The sequence below is a fragment of the Borostomias antarcticus genome, assembly GCF_949987555.1.
Source record: "Borostomias antarcticus genome assembly, chromosome: 17".
NCBI lineage: Eukaryota > Metazoa > Chordata > Actinopteri > Stomiiformes > Stomiidae > Borostomias > Borostomias antarcticus.
Genome location: NC_140250.1, coordinates 6,478,083 through 6,491,772, shown reverse-complemented (window position 1 = coordinate 6,491,772; position 13,690 = coordinate 6,478,083). Strand labels below are relative to the sequence as shown.

The following is a 13,690-nucleotide window of genomic DNA, read 5'->3' as shown; positions in this document are numbered from 1 at the left end:
TCACTGGCTGATTCCCGGTGCGTGCCTGAAATAGCCACTAGATGGCGCCATTGTACTAAGGCCTAGCTGCATGGTTGAAACAGCCAATATAGACAACTCATGGAGGTATAATATAACGAGACAACTAGACCAAGGCTAAGGCTGCTGGGAAGGAAACAGCCATGGCTAATGGATGGAGAGCCTCACTAGAGCCCAATTCCTACTGACCCAAAAACTTGCCAATACCCACTAACATCTGGGTTTTGTCTTCAGTGTGAGAGGGTACACTCAGTATTCAGTCCCGTGTCTGCCGACTCTGCGGTAGGCACGGGTATTTCTCGGCTCAAGCTCCGATCGGCAGCGATGTAGCCTACTCAGTCATTCCCATTTCATAGATAAGACGGGAGAGGCAGCACAGGAGAGATCAAAATTAGTTTCTCTGAAGCACTCTCTTGCCCAGTGTCCTTAGGGACAGGCCAGTGGACAGGTTGCATGCAGACGTGCTTAGGACATGGAGATCTTCATGCCTCAGCCTCGGGAGTCGTGTGTAGCTTACTGTTCCAAGGTTAAAGACACCTGGGGGGGGGGGGGGCGGTTCCTGTCTGGGAGTCACACCTCCGGATCGCATACACAGCTAAGAGGCGCTACATGAAAGCCTGGAAGAATAAGACCGAGACACGGAGTGTGTGCGCACGTGCATGTGCGTGTGTGTGTGTGTGTGTGTGTGTGTGTGTGTGTGTGTGTGAGAGAGAGAGGTAGAGACAGAGAGAGATTAAGTGACAGAGGGAGAGATGACTGATTTTGGTGCTATTTATGTACAGATTGAGAAGAGAGAGATTCATAGACCTTTGTTGAAATGAACTACTTAAAAATATTTTCAATTAAAATATTGCCCCTGGCTCAGACTGGCGCCTAAGCCTACAGACCGGATCCAAATACAGCCACTGGCCTGCAGATTAAACCATTGAACCATTCATCAAACTAGCTTTTAGACCATTGTAAATTAAATTAATAAACCATTAGGGGACCAGGATCGGTCACTGTCAGGCATGAGGCGACATTACAGGAGATAAACTGATTAAGATCTTGATGACCTTTTGGATTAAAGGGATACACAAAATGTCACGTCTGTGTGCGTTTCGAGCTTAAAGGGGTTCCGTCAGAGAGCGGGGTCAACATGAAACCACGTGACCTGGGGTAAACTGCACACTTGCAAAACTGAAACCCCAAATGACTGGAGGGAAACCAGGAAATAGACGGAAGGGTATTTATTATCCAGGTTTATGTTGATGGGCACCAGGCTATGATCAGATCAATAGAAATGAAACTGCATCCATGTCCTCCCAGCGTGTCATGCTGTTTGGTTGGTTCCTTCCCAAAGGTGTTCAGTTCAGTTTGTGGTTATACTCCCAGAGGACACTCTTAGCTGAACCTTTCACCTCTCAGCTATCAGCTTTCAAAGGGGTCACGGAAAAATCATTAGATTCTTATATCAAGCTGGCCTATTGATCAGCCTTGGGCTCAGCCATGGTATTCGGTGTCCATCTTTGAAAGTCTATCAAAAATAAAAAATAAAAACTCCTTTCGTTTACTGAGGTGTTTCTTCTGAGTCCTGACAGTCTTATATTTACACTAGTTGGAAGTTCATAAATGATCAGGGATGGAAATTAGATAACTCGCAGCAAAAGCTTAGATCAGTCCTTTTGGAATCTTATCTGTGTTGAAGTAGCTTAAAACGTGCATTTCTCCAATTCCATTAGGACCGAGGGTTCAACTGGGGGAAATGAGAGGGACATAGGGACTTAACCATCATCAGTATACTCGAGTGTCCGACATGACACTTTAACCCCGGATGGCCGATGCTCGCTCGTTAATTAATTAATCACGCGTTTGATCCTGACTGTAGACACAGCAACCCGCATGCCTCTGCTAACAAGCCAAGTCATTATTAAAGGATTACTAGGCAACAGGTGTGTCCAGCCCTCGGAGCGGAGAGCTCTGCTTTGCCTGCGTTGCGATACGTGGGGCTTTAAAATCCTTGGTTACGGGGTTGAACGGACTGTCTGTATGGAGCCATAGTTCTTTAGAGGCCAAGGTGGTAATGGTTATTCCGGGGGGGATTCATTTCCTTAACATTGACGACCCCCCTGCTTTATGAGTAACAATTGGCTTAAGTGGATATTTATTACCAGGTAGCTGTAGCCGTGCCTGTAATAACAACACTGTAGTTAGATAGGAACTGCTATGGAACTGCGTGGTGGTTCAGTTTTATTAAACAAGTGGAATACGGTGGAGGGAGAGCTCTCCAAGTGTCAGTAGATACGGCAAAAGGTCAGCTGAAGGTTGTGTTACTGAAAACAAGATCGACATCCTCTCACCCCTGGAGGCCCCCCCCCCCGAATACACTGTTGCCCTTGCGCAGCAAGGACCTTCGTAACTTTATATTCTGGTAAAACAGGCTACAAGAAAAAAATAATGAATCGACTGAGGTCGACGCAGGGTCTGGATTAGACCTTAGATGAAGACCTTTGTACACCGGGCTGTGAAGATTGAACCTTCGGCACGAGTAGGCTATCCGGAGATCTGAGTTGGTGTTGAATGCTCAGCTAGGGTCGGGAGGGGGAGGGGGGTGTTGGGGGTGAATAACCACAGTATATCATCTTTAACTGTGTCCCTGACCGGGGTGGATTTTCACCATGTGGTTAGAAAAACGCTGTAGCCTACATGACCCTGCCGTGTTTTGACAATATTCCATCACACGGCCGGCCCCCCTGCGTGGCGGCGGGCTGTTTTCACAGGGGCGGGCCGGGATTAGCAGGCCGGCTGTTTGCGCTGGCATAGCGGACGTTATATTCGCAGTTATATTTTCAGTCGCTTGTTGCTGACACGCAGACGGGGTCCCGGTAATTATGATCTAATTGAGAATGATCTGAAAGCAAATGTCCGGGCCCCGACGTCCCAGCCTGTGTTTACAGAAAACAGCTGCTTCAATAGGCTCTTAGGAGGAATTAGACAAACATTTTTCATGTCTCAGTGTGTGCGTGTGTGTGTGTGGTGTGTGTGTCTGCATGTGGGTGTATGCTACTTGGGCACCTAGACAGACAATCTCTTTGTTTTGGATGTGTTCGCTTGAGCTCTGAGGAAAGTCTGGAGCCAAGAACAACGTGGGAAGCAAGCCCCTGCTTCTTTCTGCGTTTTCTCTCGGTTTTCATTTGCAGCTATATAATCCAGTACCTGAACTCTGTGTGGAGCGGGGGGCTGATGGCAGGGGGGCTAGGGACGGGTCGTGAAGGGAACAGAAAGGCAGCTGAGAGCATGTCGGGTCTGTCCATCACAAGGCCACGCTCTCTCTCTCTCTCTCTCTCTCTCTCTCTCTCTCTCTCTCTCTCAAACACACGCGCACACAGACACAGAAGGGGGAGTGTAGTGAGGAGGCTGTCTAGGTGGTCTTTGTTGGTTGTTGGTGGCCTAGCAAAAGTTCTTGTGCTAGAATCCCCCACATTGCTCTGATCCCCGGGAGCAGAGGGAAACTGACAATGAACATTTGTAATTTCTTCAAATCTTTACTGTGTCTTTGGCAATGTTGCGGACCGACGACAGTGCAAAGCGTCCAACTTTGATCAATATCGTCGTACACACAACCACATATCAGTCGTAGGCACTGGGTATAGCCCGGACACGACCAATAGTAGCACTTACATAACATATCGTGCTACAGATGACTCAGCGAGTCGTCTGCTTGGGCACCAGGCAAAATCAGGAACATGTTCAGATTCAGATTTTTATAGTTGACTTGCACCTACAAGGAACTTGCCTCGGTGTGCCGGTCGGTCCATGACAACAAATCATAATAACCAACCGAGTGCAAGAAAAAGGCAGAACAGTGCAAAATACAATAACAGTGAGTGATACAGTACAATGTACAATACAATCTACCAAAATGTGCAAACCAGACACTGGTCAGTGCGGGTCACATGCCTTGTTTATGAGGCCAGTTGCAGTTGGAAAGTCTTCGAGCTGAGTAGGGGGACCGGATCAGGAGGCTGACCAGATGAGTGAGGGGTTGGGGCTGGGGCGGGGGGGGGGGGGGGGGGGGGTACGGTGGGGTGAAGTGTCCAAATCGAGCAGTGAATCCATCTCTGGCTCCCAGCACAGAAAATGAGAAGACGAGAGAGAGAGAGGAGGAGGAGGAGAGCGGAGCTGGAAGAGGGGTACTGTTCTTTTCTGCTCTACTTCCCCTCACCGGGGAGCTTACTGACCTATCCTTGTCCATGAAACCGATCCGCAGGGATGTTTGCTGCTCCCCCCCCGACTACTGCTGCCGTGTCCACCGCCAGCCTCTCTGGCAGGGCCTCACTCTAACAATAGGCCCGCTGCGTCCCTGCTGCTAGCGGGGTTTTGCTTCCTGGTCTCCCTTGATAGCGTGTTCGGGACGTCTAACGTGTCAAAAATGGATACTTTGCAGGGACGGGTTTAAACCAAACACACAAGCATATTTGGGAGAGAGACTAAACTGGCTTTACAGAGAGTGAGAGAGAGAGAGAGAGAGAGAGAGAGAGAGAAGGAGATAATGGATTATTTTGGAGGAATGTCAATGTTCTAGAACCTATCAGGCTTAACCTTCGCCGATATAAACGTATAGGCCATGTCATGTGATATAGAATTGTTGTATTGAGATGATATGATCTCTCTATCCCCATGCCAGGTCACTGCCAGACAATTAACAGTCAAGGATGGCGACAGTGGGTTTGACCTCTGACACCACTCTTGTCTATATGCGTTTTCTCTTGAAATCTGCTAGAGCAATGTTATTTACACGTCTACTGCGATGCCACAGGTCCTCCATCGCTTGGCACTTGCAGGCCAACAACACACAAACACTTCAGGAGTCGGGGGCTGAGTTTCCCAGAGGCATCGTAGCGCTATGATGAACGCCATAGCTTATGATGAACGTAGCGCTGCAATGCCTCTGGGAAACTCAGCCCGGGTTGTTTTCGTGCTGTGCTGCAAGGCGCACGTGGCACCTCTGTCGGGGACGGGACACAGGATCCACGCTGGGGAGATCACGCTGAGAGTACACAGTAGCGGTGATGCTCTCTGTGTTTGAGACCAGGGGATTGATGGGTGGGGTGTAGTGGGGGTGGGGGGCTGAGATGGCAGATGGCAGGGACTGGGGTCAGCGAAGCCGTCTGCCAACGATCTGCGCTGACAGACCGAAGGACAGGTTACCGTCCCCTCGCCAAGCTCAACATTCTTGGGACACCGCAGGCCGGCATCGATGCAGGGGCTTCCATTTCCCCTGGTCCCTCAATCTCTCTCTCTCTCTCTCACACACACACACACACACACACACACACACACACACACACACACACACACACACACACACACAGTACTATACACCAATCCACACCTATACCACACACAGACATACAACATGTACAGATGCCAATTCCAGCATGCAGTAAAGATACCAGAAGCCACAAAAGGTACATGCCGAAGGTTTGGAATTTATAAGGTGGCATAAAGCTTTAGCATAGCCTGCTGGTTCGTAAGAATGTTGGATTGTTTTGTCTGGAAAAAAAAGTATTTGCCCACGAGTGTGCATAAACTCCAGTTACCCTTCTCTCTCTCTCTCTCTCTCTCGCTCTCTCTCATAAACACACACACATAGGCTATAGTAGGCTACTGTAGGCCTACTCAGCACATGCGCATGCGTATGAGGAGCTTCCAAAGCACTGAAAGTGTAAAACTGACTTTAAAAAAAATCCAACCTATCATCACATTTTCCAAAAAGCACTTAATCTTGGCCAAAGGATTGTGTCATCTGCTCTCGCTCTCAAACTCTTTTATTTGTTTTCCCACACAGAAAAGCTCTGGTGAGATCTGTTTAGCAAACGTTATCAGACAGATTCTATTTAAGCTCGCAAGTTCCTAAAAATACCCTCTGGGCAAGAGCTACAACTCTGCTGATGTCCGTCAGTGACAGGAACACCGCTTGCGACGTGAAGACGACGCAACCCGCGGCTACGCACCACCAGCCACCGTGAATGTTAGCTTTTAACCCAGAGCATACAGAGTAGGCTACCTTGCCAGTGGGCTCTTGTTGTGATCAATGGGTGCTGCCTTGCCTGTAGGTCAAAGTTCAACACCATTGGGCTCTCGAATTCTTTCCCAAGAACACAGGACTTTTCATGAGTGGCGTGAGCAGAGATGCCGCTTAAAAGAGTTATTAAGACCTTTGATTCAGTCCCAGAGGCAGAAAGGAAGCAATCAATTTTTCCCCTCCTCAGGTAAAGATTATGTTGCTCTGGGCCTAAAGAACAGAAAACCCGTTGACATTCATGCTCTTGACGCGTTAATAGAGATTAAGGTGAATTCAAGCCCTGCGTGTCAGGCAGCAATCTGGTAGCTCATACCGCACATACCTGTGCTATTGTGTCGCTCTCAAAAGTGCATCTTACCCTTTGAGGTTTCGTCGAATAGACTAGCCTAGGGATGACATTTCAGGGAACATTATTATTAGGTGGCTCTGGACTGCTTCACCGATGACACGGGGAATACCCTGCTGTAACTGTACTGTATGTTTCAAAGGGTCGTGTTTGCTCTAATTTCATGCCATCGTGTCTTTTGATGTCGAGTTGACTGACATAGCCTATGAGGTAGCCTAGAAAGTAGAAACAGATATTTTTAAAAGTAATCAAAAGTGAGGCAGTGTGAATGTGGATGGAATGTGAAGTAGGAATAATCGAGCGATGTTCGTGTGCGCAGGTCTACACAAATGCAGGTAAGAAGTCTCGCCTAAAGTTTGACAGAGGCTGCCAAAACACACAACTAGACTGATAGGGAGGATTGCTGTGGATTAGTTGAGAATGTGTCGCCCTGAGGCAAAGGGGATAGCCTACTGCGTTAACATCATGGGGCAAGATACTTGTATCTCCATATGTCATTAGAGCATGACGTTTTTACACCGCTGAAAGCCAAACAAACAATAGGCATGCGGCATTCTATAGCAAAAAACACCTAGGTAGCCTACTTATATGTTGGGTTGATCGTTTATCTATTTTGCACGTGGAGCCAGATTGCAGGAAACCTATATTATTAGATGTCAGTTCTTTTTGGCGCGTTGCGCGCGCCGGAGGCTGTTGCTTTAAGAATGCAAGGTGGGAGCGCGAGAGAGCCCCTCACTGACGCACGGCTGGTATGCAAACATAAATTTAGCAACAACGTGTTTGCCGGGCACAAAATTCTGGAAGCGGCTATGAAGTGTCATGTTGTCCCAAGAAATGTTTTTTCTAAGAGTTTCGGATAAGGGGAGCTGAAGAGAGTGAAGAGAGAGAATAGCTGATTTCGTTGAAGCTTGTGTCACAACTGACCAGCACCTCTCGCATCAGTGCTTCTTCTTGCACGGGACCCAGCCGGTGACATGACAACTGGACAGATGATGATAGGGAACATGTTCTGGACAGCAGCGCTCCTCTACCTGGTTTGGTCTCTGAAGGTAAGAATGTATATGTCATCTTGTGTTAATGTGCTCCTTATAGCCTCTATCGACTTTCACCAAAGGAGGACAATATAGCCTATCAATGCCAATTACAATCTTCGTAACTTGTTTGTTTTGCACCAATGCCATGTTTAATATAAACAAACCAAAGGTTTTGAGCTATGACAGAAAACCTATTGGATGAAACGTGTTTTTATCGGTTGTGTTCTTATTTGTGAATGTATAATGAATATGTAATAATTGCGCTGATCACGCAGGTCGACATGGCGTAGGCTAAATGCGTTCCCCAATTACTCCCAACACATTCAAAACTGGCAGCTCCCAAAACAATATAATTTGCTTAGACAAGGGCAGGGTGGTGGAGGAGAGGACTTTAGTATAGGTGAAGTCTGGAAGTGCTACTGAATTGTTGTAGCACTGATGTCTTAGGGCTTGTCTTGGGGACTAGTGAACATTGTAAAGCTGTCATTAAGCCTTTAAGTCGTATTTTTTACACTGGAAAAAGTTCACGAAGGACGATCACTACATGGAGCAATTGTGACAGGTGCTATTGACATTCAGAGGTGTGACACCCTAACTGACTGACCCCTGCCTGCTCACTGCGAGTCCAGCTAAGTATTTTGACTCAGCGACATCATAAATCTCTAATCAACAGATTGTCAGCGAGAGAGAGAGATGCTCCAGGAGGTTTGGAAGCCAGTTTTTGAGAATTGCAAGCAGTAAGTGTATTGTAATTGTAATCATAAGTGACTCAAGATGGCTCCGATGTTTGAAGCAGGCTCCTGGCACTCTCAAGATTGTGGGTTTGATTCCCGTGCGGACCACAAAAGCTGAATGTGTTTGCTGAGAGTTGCTGTGGATTAAAGGGTCTGCTGAATGACTGTACTTACTTTGATTAGTTCTTCAGCTCTGAGAATGTCATCATCATCATCATCATCATCATCCTCATCATCATTATCACACATGTGTGCACACAGTCCCTCAAAAACACAACCATATTAATAGTTCAATCTCTCTCCCTCCCTCCCTCTCTCTCTGTCCCTCCCGCTCTCTCTCTCCCTCTCTCTCCCTCCCTCTCATCCTCTCATCCTCTCTCTCTCCATCTCCCTCTCTTCACTCATTCTTCTCCCCTCTCTCTCTTCTCTCTCTCCTCTCTCTTCTCTCTCTTTTTCCTATCTTCTCTCTCCTCTCTCTCTCTTCTCTCTTCCTTCCACCCTGAGGCTTATCTGTCTGAAAATGTTTTTGGCCCTTGGTTCACAAACTCAGTGTGTGTGTGAATATATAAATAAATGTTTGTGTAAATAAATATCTTGGCCTGTGGCTCGATGAAACATTTTCATTTAAGTTTCATTTGGATAGCCTAGCCTCTAAGCTGCGACAGGAAACTGGCTTCCTGTACAGAAACAGCTTTCCTTTGATTAGTGGGATTGTTGAAGCATTTTTCTTATCAGTTTTGGCCTATGGTGATATAATTTATAGACATGCTGCTGCCTCAACTCTTAAACAACTGGACTCAGTCTATCACACTGCCCTCAGATTTATTGCTGATATGATACTCACCAATCTGTCCTGTATAAGGTAGGTTGGCCTTCTCTTGCTGAAAGGCGCAACTATCATTGGGTATTTGTTTATTTTTAAGGCTCTTATTGGTAAGCTACTTTCTTACATCACTTCTTTGTTAGAAATCCTGGAACCTACGGGACTCGATCCAATGACTGGCTTGTTTTTAGGGTCCCTCAAGCATGCACTGAACTTGGAAAAACGCCTTTTTCCTTTGATGCTCCAAACACATGGAATGTCCTTCAACTTACTCTGAAGTTGGAGGTTCTTCCATCATTTGCTCATTTTAAAAGTCTGATTTCTGACCACTGTGTGTCAACTTGTAGCTGTAGACCTATGTTGTTTATTCAGATTTTTGTTTATTGAAGGTATTTCTTGATTTCTGTATCTTTGTTTTTATGTAAACTCACCATCACTGTTAATGAGGAAAACCTTAGTGCCTTACGAGTTAAAATGAAATGAGAGTGTGTGGGTACGAGTGCACAGGATGGTGATGGTGGTGATGCAGCCTGTAGCTCCAGCACTCAATGGTTCACAGGAAATGAATAGACCTCTTTTCATGGATGACATAATGATGCTACTTTGACTGACTTCTGGAGGGGGTCTTGTCGTTCCCACTCCACTCCCATGGATGGTGCCGCAGACCACCAAACCAGCCCCTTCTGTCCCCCCGAACAGGAACCGATTGGGTCTGTCTGTGTGCCCCTGTGTGTGTGTGTGTGTGTGTGTGTGTGTGTGTGTGTATGTGTGTGTATGTGTGTGTGTGTGTGTGTGTGTCAGGCTGTTCGAACGGCATCTGAGCACCTTTTCAACGCACCACGATCAACAAGGCATGGATAACAGCTCTCCTGGCACCAAAAATGTAGCCTGGTATCACCATCCCGATCTAGCGAGCTCACAGCTTTGCTCCGCAATATCGGTCTGGCCGATGTGGGTGGGGGTACTTGCCTTGACAGACAAACACCTTCAGCCAATGAGCGTTCAGCAAACCTTTGCCAAATCCAGTTGGAAGAATGGCAAAAACGTCTTTTCCACGGAGAAACTCCGCTAGTGCATACTCTTGTTCTTGTTTAAAGGTGCTCTGTTCAATTTACTGCACTTTTTGTAAAAAAAAAAAAAAAAAAAATCCAATATATGCAATAAATAGGTCAAGGGGAGTCATAACTATCTGTACAGAAAATATATCCAACGGTGTAGTGCTTGTGGAGCAAATGCATAATTAATTTTTATTATGAGCGAAGCCGGCCCGGCGCTGAGCCCCACCCCCTGAACAGCACCGTATGGAGTGAAACCGCCTACTTGTTTATTTAAGCAATTGACAACAAGAGGCAGTGGGTTACACAGGATTTTACCACAGCTACGGGGCGTTGTTAGGCCCGACGCGATAGCGCGTATTTATAAAATCTTCCACGATAGGCTATAGTTCTGAATTAAATGGTTGCCAGGCAATATCGTCTATCTCGCCTATTTGGGTTGGCCTTGTTCACATAAGCCATAAGGCATAATTCGGGTGGTTCACGTTTATTTGAATATTTACAGCAAAGGTGCAGTTATTAAAACAATTCTCCAGAGCACTCGTTTTTGCTGGTAGGGGTGTGGAAGTGTTGGAGTCGGACTGATGAGTGCGTTTTTGTAATAGGATACGAAAAAGGCGAGGTTGCTGCGAGTGGTTGCTACGCAAAGCATAGCCTACCGCTTGATCTTATCAATGGCCTGAGATTGACGGCGCATTAATACTAATTGTTATGCGGTCGCAGCCGTGGGTTACAGACCATTTTACCACGGTTGCTAGCCAATCAGAATCAAGTATCCAAACTCTCCGTTGTAGAAATCTGATACGCTGCACCACTGCCCCATCTAGTGGCTGAAAAAAAATCGAACTGAGCACCCTGTAAGTGTTGTGGTTAAGTCTATTTCTGCAATAACTGCACTTATAGCGGCGTTTATTCTTCTAACGTTAACGTTACCACTCGCTGCTTCGGGAGCCGCCATGTTTGTTTAGTGAGCGGCAGGGACACCAACCAATCAGGGGCTGCTTTCCACTGTGGGGCGGGACAGCAGTTAAAACGCAGTCCCTGATTGGTCCGGTATGGTCTGGATTTTGTTATAATCGCTCTGGAGGAGGCGAAGGCCAGACCGTTCTGCGTTAGTGAAACAGAATGTGAGCTCGCGAGAATGGGATGGTCGTACCAGGCGACCAAAACTGGCCTCTTGGGAGGCCGGGATTGCAGGGAAGGTGAAGGTTCTTTTTCTATTGGTCGGTATTGGTGTAATTATTCCGTGCTCTTGTCCAGTTTACCTCACCAGAACCCTTTGGGAATGTTGCCCCCCCCCCCTCTTAACAGTGGTTATGTATTTCATGTGGAATTATTAATAGTCAATATTGCATATTTTATAATGTGACGTACTATGGTTTCTGAATTCCTCTCCGGGCTGGTCTGACAGAAGGAATAACGATAAAGCCCTGCGCTTCGGTGAAAAAGATTTGTTCTGCATTTCTGAACTCCAAACAAACCCAGGTTTCCCTTCCAACTTGTTTTTAATTAGTTTGTATCTTACCCCGATCTCTATCTGTTATTATTATTATTATTATTTAGGGTATTGTTGTTTTTATACTTGGATTGGACAGATATGAAGAAACAAATAACTACCTCACTGTGCCTCTCTGCTTGGCTTCATCAATACACTCAGATGCCAGGACTGCGATTCCTACGTAGGTATGTGGGGGTTCAAGCCTTGTGAAGGATCCGCGCTCCTCGCCATCGCACCCCCCCCAGCCCCCCCCCCCCGTGCGCGGTCTGTCCTCCGCCTGATCATAGAAGACCCCTCAAAACAGCCCAATTAGCTCACAGGCCCCTTTGTTGTTGGAGTTGGGAAGTTGTGCAGGGCAGAATGAATGGGGTCCCGTCTGAGAGAGAGAGAGAGAGAGAGAGGGAGAGAGAGAGAGAGAGGGAGAGAGAGAGAGGGAGAGAGAGAGAGAGAGAGAGGGAGAGAGAGAACACGCCTCAGAAAACATCTGGCCGCCTGGGCTGAGGAGCTCCAGCTCTTGGAGTGTGTTAACAAGGCTCTCTAGTTACGCAGCTAAAGCCCCCATGGTATTGTTCCCATCTGACCCTAATCTGGGGAGGGGGGGCGGAGAGGTAGGGCGGGTGCTGAGGGGTTGGGGGGGAACGAGGGGGTGCATAGTTGGGGGGGTGGGGGGGTCACTGGGATGTATTGTATTATACCCCCCCCCCCTCAGGTTTATTCTTTTGTGTTCATGAAGTAAAACTAGGAGCCCAGATAGACCTTGGTAGGCTTGAATGCTTTTCTCATGGTCCACTTGCGCTCTTTCGAGTCGCTGCGTAATTGGGCGACCTGGCCCGGCGGACGGTCTCTGCGACCCCGCGACCTCTGGGCAGCGCTTTTGATTTCCCATCGACCCTCCTCATCCCAGTAACATACCGGACACACACACACACACACCTCACACGTGATTAGAACGCTATGCCGAGCTAGCTAACACATTTGATTAACCGGACGTATTTATAAAATAAAAAAAAAGGGGGGAATTGATTATTCCTCCCCTTCCAACCTTGGACCGAGTGAGCGGGAGGGAGGGAGGGGGAGAGAGAGAGAGAGAGGGAGAGAGCGGAGATGGCTCTACCTCCCGCTCTCTTCCCTAGTACAGTGGAACTCTATAGCCCTGTTTCCCATGCCATCACTTGATGCTGAGCACTAATAACATGGCGTGACTGAGCACCCGGCCGCGCCGCGCCAGAGAAAGCATGGTACGGGGCCAGGGAGAAGCGTCAGGGCAGGGACGTGGCGTACCAGGGGCCCCCCGCTGGTCAATTCAGCTTCAATTCACTCAATTCTGAATTTGAAACAAGATAACAACTCCATAACAGAAATTCGGGCGGGTTGCGGGGGTCTGTTTTGAAATTGTTCTTTGCGTAAGATTGATTAACGCAAATGTTTTTGCAGGTGTTGCCGTTCTGGAAGATGTCACTTCCCGAATGGACTGAATTGAAACTGATTCAACAACACCCCTCCCCCCGCCCCTGATTTGTTACACAATAAGTAAGTCGATAGCGAGACACTGCTGTTTTAGCATCCCCCTCCGATCATCCCCCCGCGGTCTGACGCAGTCGGGGGGGAGAAACGGCAAAAAAAAAAAACGCTGCTCCCCTCGACCGGGGCAGGGGCGACACACGGCCAGCAGATGGCCCCGCAGCGATGACGGCCGCCGCCGCTTCCCAGCCCCCGGGGCCGGTTCACCTTGGCGGCCCTCTAAACAATGTCCTGCTCCTGCAGGTGGCTGCCCCCCCCCCCCCCATACACACACACACACACACACACTACTTTCTAATTCCCCCCGACTTTCTCCTTCCCTCTCCAGAAGGTTTATTTGTCGTTGGGTCTTTCTCGGGGGGCGGGTGGCGCGTTTTGAAAGCCGAGCTGCTGGCATCCAGCTCCTTTGATGAAAACATCTCGCACCCCCCCGCCCCCCTCCCCCGACTCTGCAGAGCTCTCCCCTTCCCCCCCGTCAGCGTGATTGAGAATTATTGTTTTATCCTATTGTGTGTGTGTTCCCGGACGGGAGTTCAGCCCTCAGTTGTGGTGGCCCTTCCAGTTGCAGCGTCATCTGGCCGGCAGATTTGAGAT

At 48.0% G+C, this 13,690-nt stretch overlaps 1 protein-coding gene across 1 annotated transcript in view; it reads left to right on the top strand.

The window, feature by feature from the left end:
* Positions 1 to 7,405: 7,405 nt before the first annotated feature.
* LOC311320244 (ADAMTS-like protein 1) overlaps positions 7,406 to 13,690 on the top strand; it is a gene marked incomplete at its 5' end in the record, with an annotated part of 119,693 nt that continues 113,408 nt past the window's right edge. Inside the window, one exon of the mRNA XM_084451977.1 lies at positions 7,406 to 7,480. Coding sequence (XP_084308103.1) covers positions 7,406 to 7,480 — 75 coding nt within the window. The remainder of the gene's footprint in view (positions 7,481 to 13,690) is intronic.